Genomic DNA, 17,503 nt, shown 5'->3' on the forward strand with positions numbered 1-17,503 from the left:
ATAAGAAAAACTGTGTGGCAGCTCAGGCTTCTTTGATGATTACAGGCCCACAGTGAAGTGGATGGTTCAGCATGTTTACCCTCAACAGGATCATTTGTCCTGTAATGAAACATCAGAGATGCGTTCATCTGCAGTCCATTTGAGCTGAGACAGAAAACAATCAGACCAACAGAAAACAGTAATGATGTCTACATGGAAAAATAATCTGCTTGTTAATGAGCTACTGGCTCCTCAGTTAGTCTTCATGGCAGTCACCGTTATTAAATGGCTATCATTTTACCATCTGCTGATAGCAGTAGTGTGAAAAGACACAGTTTACATCATGATGATGTGACTGATGAAGGTACAGCAGTGTTTCCAGTTTGGTCTGTGGTTTGTGTTTTCAGCTTGAATGAAAGACAGAAAGTGTCCTGAACACTGCTGCTGTCGGAGATCGAAGACAATTCTTCCAAAAGATATTTCCTAATTTGGTGAATTGATGATGGTGGTGAACTCTCACGTGACAAGTTGAGGCAGTCAGGTGGTAAAGCCATCGACCTAAAGTCACCCCCAGTTCCTCGATGTTAGCTTGATGTGTCACGGCTCTAACATGTTGAGTTGGTCATTGTGAAGACCATAGTAATGATTCACATCATTTTCCTGTATCCCTATGGATGGGTGCAGTGTCACCTGGAGTAGACCAGGCCCTGACTCCCATCAGGATAAATGTTTTCATCAGAGAGTAAAGGTGATCAGGTGAGCACCTTTGTATTGATGTGCAGTGACCCTTTTGTCTAAGGGGACAAATGGACCCACACCATGACAGTAAATTGCCCCCATGATCACAACAGATCTACTGGTTCCCCTCACTGCATTCAGTCTTCAAGCATTCAGACTTTTTCCTCTTAATTTGTTGCACATCTACATCTCATAGTTACCTTCAGCAGTATGTCCATTAAACCCCTGGGCCCACTATGAAAACAACTTCACCTTTTGCTGTTACAATAGCTGTAGATGTGTAATAAATATTTAAGCACTGTGCCTCTTTTAGGAGGCCAACACAACAAACTCATTTATCAGCGATGTCGGCTGTAAATGTCCCATCTTCCCTTTAGCGAGGGTCGGTGTAGAGCCCCATTACATCATGTCATGCTATGAAAATGAGCTTGTACAGAGATGGTGGAGACACGAATCCCATTGTAGTATAAATCTTTATTTCATTTGTTTTTTCACAAGTTACTCTTAAGAGCAAAGACTTTCACTGCAGTTCTCTAACAATCGGAGTTGGATTAATTTCACTGTTTCCATCCCTGCATGTATTACTTGTTTCTGGCATTTATTGGCTCCCTGTTTATTGTTAGTAGGATTAAGCTCAACAGAAACCGCTGTTGAGCAAATCCTCCTATCCCACCTGGATGGCTTAATACACCTGAAACCTGGCAGTCACTCTGTAGCTTCATTAAAGGATTAATCCCACTAGAAACACACACATCTGTGTCCCCGTGTTAACATTTGAATCAGTTTTACGCTTTGTGGCCTGCCTATATCCTCTTCTTTCGCAGGAGGTGTTTAATGTGTTTTTGTTCTCTGCAGTTCAGAGCAGTTTGTGTTGAATGATGCAGATTAGCTGCTGTTAGCAGGCTCCTCTGGTGGCAGCTACATCTGTCACCTCCCACTTCATCCACTTAACGTTTGCCCATTTCCATTTATCACCGTAAACAGGACTCTCTATCTGCGTCTGCCCCCCCGCTGATTACAAATCTCACTGCTAGTTTCTTCGACACCAGCACATTTGTTTTCTCTCTTGTTCCTCTTTTATATCTCTTCGGATTGAAGTGACTTTTGTTCCATGTCGTTACTCTTGTAGCTTTACGGCAGTTCCTTTCCATCTGCTGTTGGTTCACGCTCTGCAGGTCTATCGCTCTCATGGGGAATGCATCAGAGAACAGCTCGTCACATTTTAAAGCACGAACTTCCGTCTAGTTGTCAGTATTTTGAGCATAATTCTTTTTCTTCATCATCTTTATTTAAAGATCCCCTTCAGGCCTGTTAAGAATACAAGGACCTTAGCTGGAAAAATGCTGTGGTTAGTTTTTATAAAAATATTCAATTATTTAGTTAAAAATTCTTAAATGACATCTACTCACTCTCCCTTCAACTGTGAGAGACAGAGTTGCCTCTAAACTAGCCATAAAGTAATGCTCATTACCTATCCATAATAAATTGGACATTTTACCTCCAAGTTTTCACTTATTTAGCTTTGTCAGTTAGTTAGTAGATCATTTTCAGACCACACGGGTCCTTCATGTAAGGACTGACTTACTAAGTCATGTTTGACTTACTTACTTATAAAACACTGAATGTATTTTAATTAACAGCTGAAACATTTCACATTTAATAATAACTGAAGTTATGCTGCATGTTTGTGCAGACACCATACGTGCTAGAAGTCAGAATTAGTTTTTATTTTCTCCAGTGAATTGTTATAAATAAGAAATGTGTACAACACATCTTATAATGTAAAATGATTATGATATACTTTATTTATCACCTTGGAGAATTTGTGGTTGGACAGATGCCTGATGGTACGCCTCGACAAGTGTCCAGGAGGACCCGGGAATCGAACCACTATGCCCAACGACAGATTTAACAACTGAGCTACTGCCGCCATGTTTTTTGTAACAGTTTTTGTGCTTCTTCGAATAGATTTGAATAGATTATTAGACATTGAACACAACGAGGGAGATAATGTGTGATAATGTGTTTGTTAATTAAGTTGATTATTATTTAATCAAACCTGAATAAACTGTAAGTAAAGAATAAATGAGGCCACTAATGGAGAGCGAGGAAACATGGATCCAGCATCTTCACAGAGCTGCTTATATCTGAAAACTCTGTCCCTGGAGACGTTATCCATTATGTATAATTACACAAAATCTCTGCAGACTGAGGCACACATTAAAACTCGTGTTTTCGTTCCACTGGGCCTCGTAAATCTGAGATTAGTGTCTGAATGTCTGCTCAGGTTGTTGCACCGTCATAACTTGTAGATGCATAGCTCCTATTGCCTTATGAATTACTAAAGTGCAGTTTTATTTATCGTTTACCTTTTAAAAAGATTGGTTGTATTAAATAAGTGGAATGGTGGTGTGGAGCGTAGTGCTGTTGCTTTACAGCTAGAAGGACCTGGGTTATCTGTGAAGGTTTCCTCTGGGTACTGCTTCCTCCCACTATCCAAAGACATGCAGTTAGTTTAACTGGTGACTCTGAATGTCAGTGTAAATGTTTGTCTCTTTATGTCAACCCTGTGAGAGACTGGCAACCTGTCCTGGCTCTTGTTCAGTGACAGCTGGTATTGATGACCTCTAACAGGAGAGGCTGTTAGGGTGAGGGATCCACCTCTGTTGCATGATGTGTCGAAGTCACACTCTGTGTATCTTGCTCATGATTCTTTGAGAACCACATTTAAGGGTCTTATATAAAAACAGTTTTGCATTTGTTACTACAGATAAAAACCTTCACACCACACACTAATAATCTGTTAAACTAGATTTTAGTCCAGTTGGATTTTGTGTCTATTAAACTGTCCTCAGCTTCTGCTCTCTGTGCTCTTGGCCTCCATGATGAATCATTTCCTCACTTGTGTTCTGTTGTTCAGAGTCTCGGAGCGACTAACAGGAAGAGGTGAAGCAGCCAGCTGAGAGATTGTTTAATGTCGCACTGAGCTGCTGCTGCCGCCCATTCTTCAGTCACTTGGAGAAAGTCTTCCTGGATAAAAAGCTTCTGCCAAATGCTGTGTGGACAGTGCTGTTGACAGTGACTTGGTTGTCTGAACAAATGGTATTCAGTAGTTAAACTAAATCTAACTCAGTTCAAAGCTGTTGTTTATCCCAGGTGTTACTGAGATGTTTGCTTTGTATGCATCAATGTGCTCAGACGGCTCCGTCGTGATACAACATGACAGTGATGCTCTTATCTCATTGTTATGGTTTCTTTTATCTCTAAGGCAACTGGGAACTTTTTTAATTTTTCAAATAAACAACCTCAGTGATTCATCAGTCACTGCTGGTTTACAGCTAAATAACTGCCTTTATTCACAAAGTAATCAGAGTGTTTTCCTGTATGTTATTGGCTTTATCAACAGAGGAATTTCACTGAAACGAAGGAGCAGCAGCATTTGATGATTTCAATGCTTAAATGCTTTTAGCAGTTAGTAAGCAAGTGTGAAAAGTAGGTCTTAGCTTTGTGCATATGTGTACACGGTCAGCCTGCCTGGAGGTGATCATTGATGATCAGCTGAGCTTTACCGACCACTTCTCCTCTGTCTCCACATCATGCAGATTTGCCCTTTTCAACATCACAAAGATCAGACCCTACCTTATGGACTATACAACACAGCTCATTGTTCAGGCTCTGGTCATATCTATATCTGGTTCTGACTACTGCAGTGTCTTACTGAAGGTGTCATCAAATCTCCAGATGATCCAAAATGCAGCAGCACGTCTCTTTTTGGAGCAGCTGAAAACACATTATACTTTCTGCACTGGCTGCCTGCATCAGGTTCAAAGCCCTGACAGGTGCCTACAAAGTTGGCCACTCAACAGCACTTGCTTACCTGAACTTTCTCATCCTGATTTACAATCCCTCTCGCCCCTCTTCTCACCTCAGTAGATCTCAGCTAAACTCAAGCTAAACTTCGTTCAGGTCTGTGGTTCCACACTGGTGGAACGACCTACCCACCTCTGCACGCTCAGCTGCCTCACTCTCAACTTTTAAAACTGAAAACAGAACTTGAATCTTTCTCTAAAGTAAAAACAATAAAAAATAATAATCTAGCACTCATTCCTGAACTGTAACTGAAGCAGCTCTTTCTAGAGCACTTTACTGTCTTTATCTCCTTGGCTTAGATATTTGCTTTGTACCTCACTTGTAAGTCGCTTTGGATAAAAGCCAAATGACTAAATGTTAATGCACAATGAAAGTTCTTCTGATTTTAATTTGTGCTTTATTATGGTGAATAAACACAGTGTCTGGCTGTAGATGCTCATCATCCCCTCTCTTCTTGACAGGGCTTTTTGAAGAGCGAGCGTGTTTCTCGGATGGTTCAGAGCGGCGGCTGCTCAGCCAACGACTTCCGTGAGGTCTTCAAGAAGAACATTGAGCGGCGTGTTCGCAGCCTCCCGGAGATCAACGGCCTGAGCAAAGAGACGGTGCTGAGCTCCTGGATCGCCAAGTACGACGCCATCTACAGGGGGGATGAGGACATGCGGCGTCAGCCACAGCGGGCGCACCTCAGTGCTGTGTCGGAGCTCATCCTCAGCAAGGAGCAGCTGTACGAGATGTTCCAGCAGATACTCAGCATACGGAAGTTTGAGCACCAGCTGCTGTACAACGCCTGCCAGGTACAGAACACACAGTACTTGACAGTACAGCTGTTGAACTCTTGTGCTTTTTGCTCTATGCTTGAAACAAACAGCACTCTTAAAGGTACCGTCTAGCAACTTCACACATTCTATTGTGTTTGCAGGTTTTGACAGTACTGTTGTATGTAGTGTTTAGCGGCTTCAGTAAGAGCTGTGCAAAGTCTGATAAATGTCCTCAAGCAGTGTCCCTTCTCCTGTGGGTTCCAGGTTTTGACAGGAAAAAGGACCAATCCGTGTCCTATAATTAAATGTACATGCCTCCACAAATCAATCAATTTGCAGTTTACATGCATGTCGTTTGTGCCAGATGTAATAAAAATTCCCTGCAGGTGTTTCTGATAAATAGCTTAATGAGCATGGACAGGCTTCCACATGTAGTTTATTCTTCTATTACAACATGGTCACTGATTAATAGTTTAATCATCCTGCACTTGAATACAATTTTTTTTGTTACTTCTTTGCTCATATTTTTCATTTTTCCCTTTTTGATTTTAGATGTTGACGCAGCAGATCGCTGGTCTTTTCACATGCTCACCTCTTTGAGCTTTAGACCATGCAGAATCTTTATTAGACCTGACATTTCTTGAATTTCTTTAGATGTGATTAAAAATGAATTTAACTAAGAACATGGTGATGTAGTGAATTTCCAGAGTTTCTCTAAGGGAAAACCACCTCATTAGCAACAGACAGTGCAGAACATCATGAAGGTCTCGGTGTCCCTGCACACTGCTGCTCAGTAATTGGACGCTCAGCGAAGCTGCACAGGAAGGTCCATCCACACTTAGTGTATTTTCACATGTAGGAGTGCTGATGCTGTATGAACTAAAAGTGAAGATGGAGACAGGAGGAAGAGTTAGAGTTCGACAGACATCATGGGATTAGCCAAACATGAAACGTTATTATAGTGAGTAAGTGGAGTTCACATGGAAAAAGTAAAGACAGCAGCAGTGGTGCAGTATCTGGATGCAGCAAATTCAAGCTGCAGAGTTTGTTCCTGTGTTTGCATTAAAAAGTTACCGTGCCTCTGCAGCCCGTTTCCTCTGCATTATAGAGGAACAACAGCTACGGGTGATTTAAATGTCTCCCTACAAAGCTCCACACACGGTGGTTTATTTATCAAGATCGATGGTTTCCTCTGTGCTCTGCTGCTTCAACGCTGGTTTGGACACAAGATATAGTGTGCAGCAGCCGTGCACTGTTGCTGAACCAAGAATTGAATCCATAATTGATTTGTTTTACATTCTTTGTCAATGATTCAGAGCATCATAAATCTGACTCCGCTCAATAGTTTTATTTTTTTTAATCTCTACAGATTTGTGGGTATTAACTATAAATAGAAGCTGAACATCGTTAGTGAATAATAATTAAACACATACTTACATTGACACACTTTTCACTTTTCACTTGCTCAGACTCCAGACAAAGAAAACAGTAGTCGCAAAAGGAGGAAGGAGGAAAACATCTTCACCCAAATCCTTTTATTACTACTACTACTAATACTACGACGACTACGACTACGACTACTAGGCAGCTGTTATTAATGTAGTTGCTACCACTGCTGCTGATATAATCCCAGGGGAGCTCCTGCAGGTGTGACACTGAGGCAGGTGAGGCATTAAAAAGCCACAACACTAAGGTTCCCTTAACTTGTTAAATAAAATATTGCACAAACAGTTTCAGCTGCAGTAAAAAGTTGCCGATGTGCAGTTTTAACCTGAGCTCGTGCAGCACAAGATGAATATTTTTATGCTCTTCAAAACATCTCTGAAGGGGATGTTAGAGCCTTCGACATTATTTAAAGTTAAAGATTAGAATAACAGAACATGCACACAGATCACTGTGTAACTGTTTAGTCGTTTCTTTTGTTGCTGTCAGTTCTTCAGGTTTTCACATCGCTAATCATAAACACAAAGATAAATTCATTCATTTGAAGTCAGCGTCTTGTTGCTAGGTAACCAGCTGCAGGTTCAAGTCTCTGTCGCAGCACATGACTGATGCAGATGTTTTAAAATAAACCAACATTAAATGATCGTCTTGTGCAGCAGAATGTGACCAGTTTTTGGTTTGAAATGTATATTGAATCTTGTCTGTTTGAAGGATTCATAAATGAGTGTAAGAGCTTTAGTCATAGATTATTAAATATTAATGTTACAACAACATTAGTGCAGTTGTGAGATAGAATGGAATTTATGCCTTGTTGTATTCAGATCTCTCTACATGAATAGTGTTTGATGTGAACCTGTCGGTCTTCAGGGCCGACAGATTCACAACTTCCCTCAGAGTCCGTCTCCCAAACTTCAGGGACCTCAGTTCTCTTCAATCTGTTGAAGCTTAAAGGTCAAATTTAAAGGTCACCAACCAAGAAATGGAATAACGAACATATTTTCAGAAGGTAATTTGAGATGAACCTGCAAATCAAACCTCTTTTCTTTTTCAGGTAGACATTCACTCAGTGGATCCATGTGTCATGGACACTCTTAATCCTTCTTTAATCCAATTACTGATGTCCTTATTTTGGATGTTTGTGTTAGTAACACTTGTTTTAGAGACCAGTCTCTTCACTAAGAACTGATGAACGTGGACCACTAGACGGGAAGAAAAGAAGAAATTGTTTGTTTTTGTCTTTTCGTTGGATTTTTAGACGGTAAGAAAACAGAAAGTGGAGCAGTTTGGTGACTTCTACTCAGTCTTTTTCACAACACTCGCCTTCTTGATGGTCAGACTCATAAGAACTCCTGTTTCGTCCTGATCATTTTAGTCAGTTTTTCCAGGATGACCATTTCTTCTCCACAAAAACAAAGATGGAGACGGGAAACGAGGTCCAGTGCTTTCCCGAGCACAGTCATCCAGTGGTTTAGAGAGTGGTGTAGAAATACATAATCTTATAAAAGACAATACTTACAGTTTCATCCCTGAGAGACCGACTAAAATTATACTTTTCCTGAACCGGACCGCTGCTTTATAGGATATGTGACGAGGATTGTCATTTGATTTTTGTCCAAAGCTACTTACAAAATGTCCATTCAAACTAAAGAGGTAGGTTTTTCATTTTGTAATGAAATGATCTGTAGACCAGCAACAGGTTGCATCAGAGAACATACTACTGGGGCTACTGGACATGAGGAGTCATGTGGGAAAATGGTTAAAATGGCGGCTGGTTAGTGTAGTGGTAACATCACCGCCTCCCATGTGGGAGACTGGGGTTCGAATCCCAGCTGTGGCCTAACACCAGTAGGGGTCCTTAGGCAAGACCTCCTCACGCTCACCCTGCCTACCTTTGTACCTTGTAATGACTTGTAAGTCGCTTTGGATAAAAGCGTCTGCTAAATGACTAAAATGTAAATGTAAAATGTGGGGAAGCTGAAACCAGATGTTCAGATAGATTTTCAAAACATGGACAAATCAAACCAAAACTAGAGAAAATCTGTTTTATTTCTTATTAATTTGAGGAAACAAACTTTAGTGTCTGCTCACCACCCTTAACAGGAAACTGTTGTATGATTAAGTCCGTCTCTATAACTGAACAGAAATAACTTCATACTACTAAATTACCTCACAACCCACTGAGACTTCATCAACAACCAGGTTGTGTTTGTTACCAGGACAGACGATTATTGTCCCGGCTTCTTATACTTTTGTTTGCCGTCAGCCTCTACCAGTAACTACCAGTAACTACCAGTTACAGCTGTTTGTCACAGCCACATACTGAGAAACCAGAACAGCACTCATTCCTTATTTAAGTTTTTGGGAATTGTGCTTTCATTAGTGTCATATTTTAGAAAAGTTGTCTAAGAGCTCTTTAAACATTTCTGGTTGCTGTAGTTATTCCTCTTGTCTATACTGACCTTTAAGAGACCTCTCTTTAAAGTGCATCCAGTGGACAACATGAGGATATTTATGACCTGAAAAGATGGATCATAGATAATATGAGGCCTTGGACATAATGTGGGCACATGAAGTGAAAGCAGTGGAACACTGTGCTCTTCAGTGCTCATGATAAGAATATAACATATCGTGACAATTTCAATTTGAAATAATGTGAAACCAGTGATATTACAGCCGTGAGCCCTCTTGTCCCACCTTGAAACTAACACTTGTCTTTCATTCTGCAGAAGAAATCAGTGTCTCCTTCCTCTGCTGTGGTTGTGATGCTGCTGCAGCTGCTTTACTATCAAGCAGGTGAAACTTCAATCTGAGCAGCCTGCATAGCACAGTAATGATTCATGAGTCTGATCTTCTTTGGGTTTAATTGAGTTTTAGTCACTTTTTACAGCCTTCTCCACGTTCAGTTCTGTTCAACCTCTGTCTTGATTCAGAAGTGGAGTATCCAGGCTTTTCTTGAGGTTTGTCTAGTTGATTTGTTTTTCTGGTTTCATAGATAAATACAGCCAGGTGTCATCTGCGTAGCAGTGACAAGTTATGCAGCATTTCTGAAAACAACATATTGTCTAAGTGAGTAAAGTGAAAAGTATCTGTCTAAGCACACCAGGAACCATAAATCTGTTAAAGTTAGGATCTATCTGATAAGATTTAAAGCAACCTGTAATCCCAGTGAAGTGTTCTGTAATAAAATGTTGTGCTCAATGTTGTTGAAAGCAGCACGAAGATCCAACAGTTACAAACAACTTTCAAACAGGTTGTTTGTTTCGTGGAGATGCAGAAAACTTGTCATCGTTTCTCTAACTCACTGGCATCTCCAGTCATGCTGATCTGTTCATTTACAGCCCTGTCATTTAAAGCTCATTTACACAAGACCTGTGTTGTGTAAAGACCATTAGAATCGTAAATAACATCTCAATATTTAATTGTTTGAACAAAAAACTGTTCTTAATTGACTAACAGTTGGTTGAATTCTTGACACGGACCCATCTGTTGGGATCAGGGGGCTTATTAAATACCAAAGGAAGTTGTGAAGCATCTATTGTGATACCAAAGATGTAACGATGATGACTCACAGCTAACAGCTCAAACTCTACCAGCTCCACTGCCCCTGATTAAATTGAATAATAAAATTAGACCATTATAATTCACCAGATTCTAATTTATTCATAATGTATTAGCATAGATTGAGGATGTAAATGTATTTTTAAAAACTCAGGATTACTAAGGTTTCAATTTGTATGAGAGAATATTATCATATATCATTAAATATCAGTTTCTTTCTAATATTCAGTTTTGTCTGTAACATCCAGAGCTTATACTTCATGTTTGACTTTGAGCCTCCTCCGTCATTCAGCCTATGAGAATCTGTCAGCTCAGTACAAACGAGGAAAATACAGTGAACAGAGAGGTGTAGACTTCTTCTTCAGTGAATGAAAAGATGGAGGGAGATAAAAATAGACCAGAGGAGGACGCGCAGCTGACACGGGAGGAGAGAGTCCAGGTGTGTGTGTGTGTGTGTGTGTGTGTGTGTGTGTGTGTACGTACTTCAGTGCGATGCTGCTGAATGGACTGTATCAATAAGATGAAACTGCTCTGAAAGAAGAAGCCTTTCTTTGTCGTAGGTCACATGTTACAATAAAATGTGTCCCCTGTATTTAACCCAGCCCTCCTGGGGGGAGGAGTGGGTTCAGGCTTTTGTTTTCATCTCCAGTTTACATTGTTGTGTATAAAGTTGTGAAATTTCAATGCTACAGACGGTTAACAAGTTTTCTTAAAGCTATAACTTTCTTTAAAAATTGAAAATGAGCGTCGAAAGGTTTTTGGGAGACGTTTAACCAAATAGCAGATTTTAGTAAGATTAGCTCCTTATTTATTGTAATTTGATTATAAATGTACCTGAAGGTCTGTGCAGAGCGCTGAGGTGCACGGCAGAGCAGAGCGTCATGTTAGAACTAGCTTATGTTGTATAATGTACTTTAATGTACCAACACAACTGAAACAGACAGTTGCTGTTTGTGTCTCCAGTACCAAAGGACACGTGTGTAGTATTTACTGAGCTGAACTTATTCAGCTCTTTTTCATTTAGTCAAATATTCTTTGTAATATTTTAATGAGCATTAGTAATTCAGATTTGGATATTGGTTTTCTGGCTTCTCCTGTCTAGTAATAGTAGTAAATGTCCTTGAGTAAAACACTGAACCTCAAACTACTCCTGTCAGATTTTTTTTTGTCCTTTGCATCAGAGTTGCTTCATCTTTCAGTGGAAACTGTTTTTTACTGAGTGAACCCAAATCCTCCTTGTCAAGCAGACTCAGTGTGGTTTTGTTTGATCTGAGTCAGAGTTCGAATGAATTATTGTCACTACGCCTGAACACACCACTGCAGACTGGCAAATGCATCAGAGTCCATTTGAACTGCACCCAAGCTTTAGCTTTGAATGCAGCCTTTTATAGTTTGGTTCAGTGTCTCTCTGGGGTTTTAGCCTCTGTTGGTTCTTTTATTCATAGGTGTCTTCGCCAAAAACAGGTTCCTGCTCAGGTGTGGAGTCGAGTCACAGGTTTCTCTCTTGGCTCAGTCTGCGTGTCAGCTCTCATTAGCTCCAAGAGGCTGGTAGACGAAGCTCTAATAAATTAACAGCAGCTTCAGGCAGCAGCTGTGCCAACAGCAGTGTCAGAGAGCTCTTTAGTCTTGTCTGAAAATCTGCTTTCTGCCCTCAAGTTGCTTTCTTCTTCTTTGGTGTTTCATTTTTCCTCTAGCTTCCCCCTTTCCCAGTCCTTTTGATTCTTGCTGGTGCTGATGGCATGGTGTAATTGCCTTTCTCTATTAGTTTTTCATCTCTTTGAGGGATGATTAGTGTGGGATTGGCTGTGTTTGTGCACAGCAGGTCGTTTAGTTTGTAATAAGACAGCTGAAGGGTTTTACTTTGATGGTGAAACTGTTCTGCAAACAAAGACAATGAAATATCTGAAAATGATTGCTGAAATAAAAAATGGTGATATTTCTGGGAACAGATATCGTTGGCTTTTGTTCTGTTCACGTCTGTCGTAGACGGTGTGAGATCACGATGACACTTAACTAAATGAATTATTAACAGAAACAAAAACCTGTCGCAGGAAAATAAATCGACCTCCGTGGAAGAAGTCAACAGACACAGATCATGAGTCTGTACGTCCCCTTCAGGGACCTTCAGAGAGTTAGACGTTGATCTTTTTTGCACTTTTGCATAACCACATTTTATTCTTTGCCGTCGGGCTCTTTGTCGTTTCTGAATGATTTCTACTGTTTGTTTTTCCTCTAACTGAGCATCAGACTCTCAGATCACATTGGGTCATTTTTACACACCATTTAATTTCAGCACTTGATGTTTGTGCATTTGTAAATGTGAAAAATACTGAAACATTGAACTGAATGATTTCTGATGTGATGGACACACATTTAGCAAAGAGGAACTGGTTTCTAATGAGGTGTTTTATGCTTTTACAATTCGTGTGACTGGAATAAATAAACCACAAAATATGCTCCATGATGCAGAAGGTTAAATATCGTGAGACAGTGGGAGTTTTTATTTTCTGTTTTATCCTTGGACCAGGACAACTATTTAGTACATCTTTGTTTTGGACATGATGCATGCTGTGCAGCTTTTATTCTTCATTCTCTAGGATTTCAACATTGGCCTGAACCTGAACTATCAACTACCAGATGTAATATGGCATCTCATTAGTTTTGCCTTTTCCTAATATTGACCAGATGAACATGGCTGATAAACATCAACAGTTACAGTCGCTTGACTGGTGCGTGAAGAATCCTGTTGGTGAAATTAAAGGCTCCAGGATAAAAGCAAGACTGTTTCTTTCCCTGTCCTGCAGGCACTGTACACACTATCTGCTATCACACTAAGACTTCACTGAAACGGTGTGTTCCAGTGCTAACAGACACATTCTTGTGTGTGTGTGTGTGTGTGTGTGTGTGTGTGTGTGTGTGTGTGTGTGTGTGTGTGTGTCAGGTTCTGACAGTTTGATGTGTGGATTTATCCTCTTTGACATGTTGACACGACTTTGATTAACAGCTTTATAAAAAGCCTGGTTGTCATAGAAATGCTCTGAGGCAGAATTAGAAATGCCGCCAACAAAGACCACATAATAGAAGTCATGGTAACAAAGCTGCTCTGAACTCTGATCTGTGTGTGTTTGTTGGTTAATTTTAGTGCATGCAGTCAAACCGTGGGTGTGTGAGTAATTGTCTCTCATCTTTCACCATCCAGGCAACAGACGTGCTGCTGCAGGTTTAAATATATTTGGCGCTGTGTCTCTAATCATAGAGATAATTGACCTTCTGACCAGAGCCTAAGTTGTGGTGGTCATGAAGAAAATCTCTTTTGCCATTTGAGGTCATGCTGTGCACACACAGTCTATCAGTACCTTGATTATTGTTTTGCACCAGTCTAATGCAGGGATTTTATGTTGTAAACATGCAAACACCACACTCAAATAACTGATCCTGTTGAATGTTGATGATGTCATGAAGCTCAGATTTAGATTGATTTTATCTCACGAATGATGTTTTTATGTTGGTTGAACAGAGAGTTGGATTCACACCTTTATGTTAGTATAATTAAATCAGAGAGTAATTACTGTAACATACAAATACAACCAGAATCGCAAAGTAAAAGTGTGCAGCATGTTTATTTCTGACCACAGAAAGTTAATCACACTTTCAGTCAGTTTTATTTTAAAACTCACTCAAACTGGCTGAAGAGGAAATAGGAAGATTTACGTAAATAGATTTTTAAATGTGACTGATGTAAAACCTCTAATTCGTCTTCAGAGACAAAACATCAGTTACATTTCTTAATGAAGACGAATTCAGTGACTGCCAAAAAGTTAGGATTTGGAAAAACACTAGTTCTTCTAATTTTCTGATGTTGTACTGACTTTTCTGAAAACTGAAACTAGAACAAAAAGGACTCGAACACTGACATAAAGTCGAGGAATGACGTCAAGAAAAACCTGGAATCTGACATCTCTGTTCTGAGAAGTGAATTCGACTTTCATCAGTTATTAATTATATGTTATGTATGTATAAATATGTTGAGTTATTAAGTGATCAGCAGACCTCATTAATAATGAGTAAACATGAAGAGAAAACTCTTCATGTCTCTGTAATTAGTGGTGACACGATTTGACCATATTATTATCAAACCTATTACCATTTTTTTATCATGAATACCCACTGGTTAAGTGTCATTCATCTTCTCAGGTGCAAAACATACGTTTGTGTTTCATCTGAACGTTAATCAAACGTTTGGACGCACAGAGAAATGACCACATCTTTGAAAGACAAGCAAAGTGTTTAGAAATACAGTGTGGCTATTAATAATATTACAAATGACTGGTTTGTAACATAAAGAAGTTATTTTTACAGTGGATCCACATCTTTGTCCTGTTACATGGAATAACAGAATATTTTAGCTCCAAATCATCAGTGTTGATGACCTCTATGGTCCTCTAGCACCAACATGAGGTCGGCATCTGTTAAGAATTAAAGGTCTGGACAACTATTGGATGAACTGTCGTGATTTTAGGACAGATATTTATGTAGCCTTTAAGATTAGGACGTCACAATTTGATGGAAACAGTCCTATCGCTGTAAAACCTACAGACTCAAGTTAAATTTTAATTTTCAAGTCGATATCACAATTAACAAAACACATTTTTCAAATTACAAATCTGCAGTCTACCGACTTCTGGTCACACTGCCAACTACTGTAGCATTAAAATATGGAGGGTAATAGTACAGACAAAGACTGCATAGTAACTCGCAGTATTATCTGGAAGTTGAGTCGCGACAACTGGACTATTCATCCAAGGAGCTTCTTCAGTATCATTACCCATTATATTATAGACAGTATTATTCTAAAAGATGACAGTTTTGTTATTTATCTGTCAGTATTAACATGTTAACAACCTGTCATTGTAATATGTTGTCACGCTGATGTTAGTATTCAAAGCTTAAAGCTAAGCTGTTAACATGGCTGTGCAGTGATCTGTAACGTCCCTCCACTGAAGCAGAATTCGTACTTCATACTCAAACGATTTCTTGTTTTCATCAGAATCATAAAGGCTGAACTTGAGGCAACAAACACTTAACACAGATGTTCTCTTTGTAAAACATACGTTCTAACAACACTCAGTAATGAGTAATGAGTAATGACAAACTACATGGAAACAAACAGAAGGCTGTGGTGGGTCAGTGCCCAATGATTCAGTTTACTAAGGGGGTGAACGACTAGATAAGGTCCACTTGTCCTTCAGCTGTGTTGTTAGGAACCTTTTGATGCAGGTTTCCATCAAAAGATTCAAATGCGAGAGTTACAGATCGGATCAGTCCAGGACGTGTCTGAAAAGCTTTTCAGGGATTGTCCTTAAACGTCTTCAAAGTTCACTCTGGATCAATTCACTGTAACAATGAGAGTTGTCTTTGTTGGATCAGATCTACAGTACGATGAAAAACATTCAGTCTGATTTCTTCTCTCTTAGTGTAAAAAGGTCGTCGCCCCATTAAGTTAATAGTTGGTTCACGCTGGGACTTTGACTAGACCACAACAAGTCTGTCATTAAAGATTTTTAGCCGTTGAGACGTCGACTTCCTCTTTTGTTTTGGATCTTTGTCTTATTTCATTAATGGAGTTGTGTTCCTCTCAGTGACCTCTCACCTTTACTCAGGTGAGACAGACTCTTCTTTATGTGTTTTCCTTTTGTGACTTCTTAGATGAATCAACATCATGTTCTTGAACCCTTTTTGGAAGAGGTTCGTTATTGTTCCAAGTGCTGATGGTCTCTCACTCTCAGTTGTGCCTCACTGGGGGATTTACTCCCACCCACCACCAGAGGCCAATGGAGGGGGTGGGTCTCCTGACTCCTGCCATGCTGCATCCTCTTGTTTCCAGTTTGTTTATGTCCACTGTCTGAGGCTGTGGACGACGGATGGTACAGTCGCCTTTGTGCATTTGGACGGCATGGGGGGGGGGGCTCCTACTGCACTCAATTTACAGATAGTGCCTCTTACTGTAGAAGCACATTTCTTACCCTCGTAGACTAGAACTAGTGCAGTTTGAGAGCTTTTCCATATAGTTTAAGGGGACAAACACTTTTCCTTATACAGTAGGTCTAGCTGGTAATACATACAATAATAATCATTTAAACCAGTGTGAAATTTAAAACTTTAGTGGAGTTTAGTCTGAGGTAAACAAAAGAAAAAGAAAAGAACAGGAGCTTTTAGAGCTTTACTACCAGGAGCATCTTGATTACATTGCTCAGCTTTACAGGTGTCTGTATTACCTGAATACATCTGTATACTGAAAAGCTGAATGTCAAGTGCTCAAGTACTAAAAGCTGACATCAAATGTCTGGAGATTGAAAATCCTTTTGACTTGTTTGTCTTATCTAGTCTCTGATCTCTGAGATGATGACTTTTAATTAAATTTTAAATGTTGGTACTTAACTCTGGTAACTGAGTGAAGACAGCGACATTTTGAGGAAATGGTGCTGATCTGTTTTCAGGTGGAGTAAAATAATAGAGTACCATGATGTATTCATGTGCAGTGCAGGTCTGCAGCTACCGGACTGAGTATCTTCTCAGTGTAACTACAGGAAGTATGGATCGGCAGAAATGAGACTGATTTTAAAATGATTCTCTGTGATCCATTTTGAAACGGACTCAAATTAACCAGCTTATCTTTTCTCTCTCTTATCAGCTCTGAAAGTTCCACTGTCTTTGGCTTCAGGCCAGTTTCCATCATAGCTGTTTTATCTCCGATTGTCATTTCAGACTCTGCTCATCACACTTTGGTGAAACAAGGCACTGTTTTCTGCCCAGTAAGCAACCCTTGTTCAATTTTCACCCTGACTTCATCGGGCTGACTTTGAGTTTAACAGATGATTCGTTGGCAGATCTCCTACTGAGAACCTCAGTGATACTCCAGTTTGTTCGCTTGTTTTCAGAGACGGTTAAAAAACAAAATCACTCACACATTTATCGAGTTCCTGTGAACTCATCCGTCATTCTCACCTCCACAGCTGTAACTAACACAACCCATATATATATGTATTTATTATTAATTAATCAATCGATAATTTCTTTGGTGCAACCTTTTAGGACGTTTCTGAAATGCAGATGATCTACACTCTGTACTGTCCCTGAACACACCAAACACTGAGTAT

General features: G+C 39.8%; 1 protein-coding gene across 1 annotated transcript in view; it reads left to right on the forward strand.

Moving 5' to 3' along the window:
• Nucleotides 1-17,503, forward strand: part of cadps2 (Ca++-dependent secretion activator 2) — a 153,159-nt gene that overhangs the window by 49,160 nt on the left and 86,496 nt on the right. The window contains 1 exon segment of the mRNA XM_026365114.1: nt 5,049-5,381. Within this exon segment, the coding sequence (XP_026220899.1) occupies nt 5,049-5,381 (333 nt within the window).

The sequence above is a fragment of the Anabas testudineus genome, chromosome 6, assembly GCF_900324465.2.
Source record: "Anabas testudineus chromosome 6, fAnaTes1.2, whole genome shotgun sequence".
NCBI lineage: Eukaryota > Metazoa > Chordata > Actinopteri > Anabantiformes > Anabantidae > Anabas > Anabas testudineus.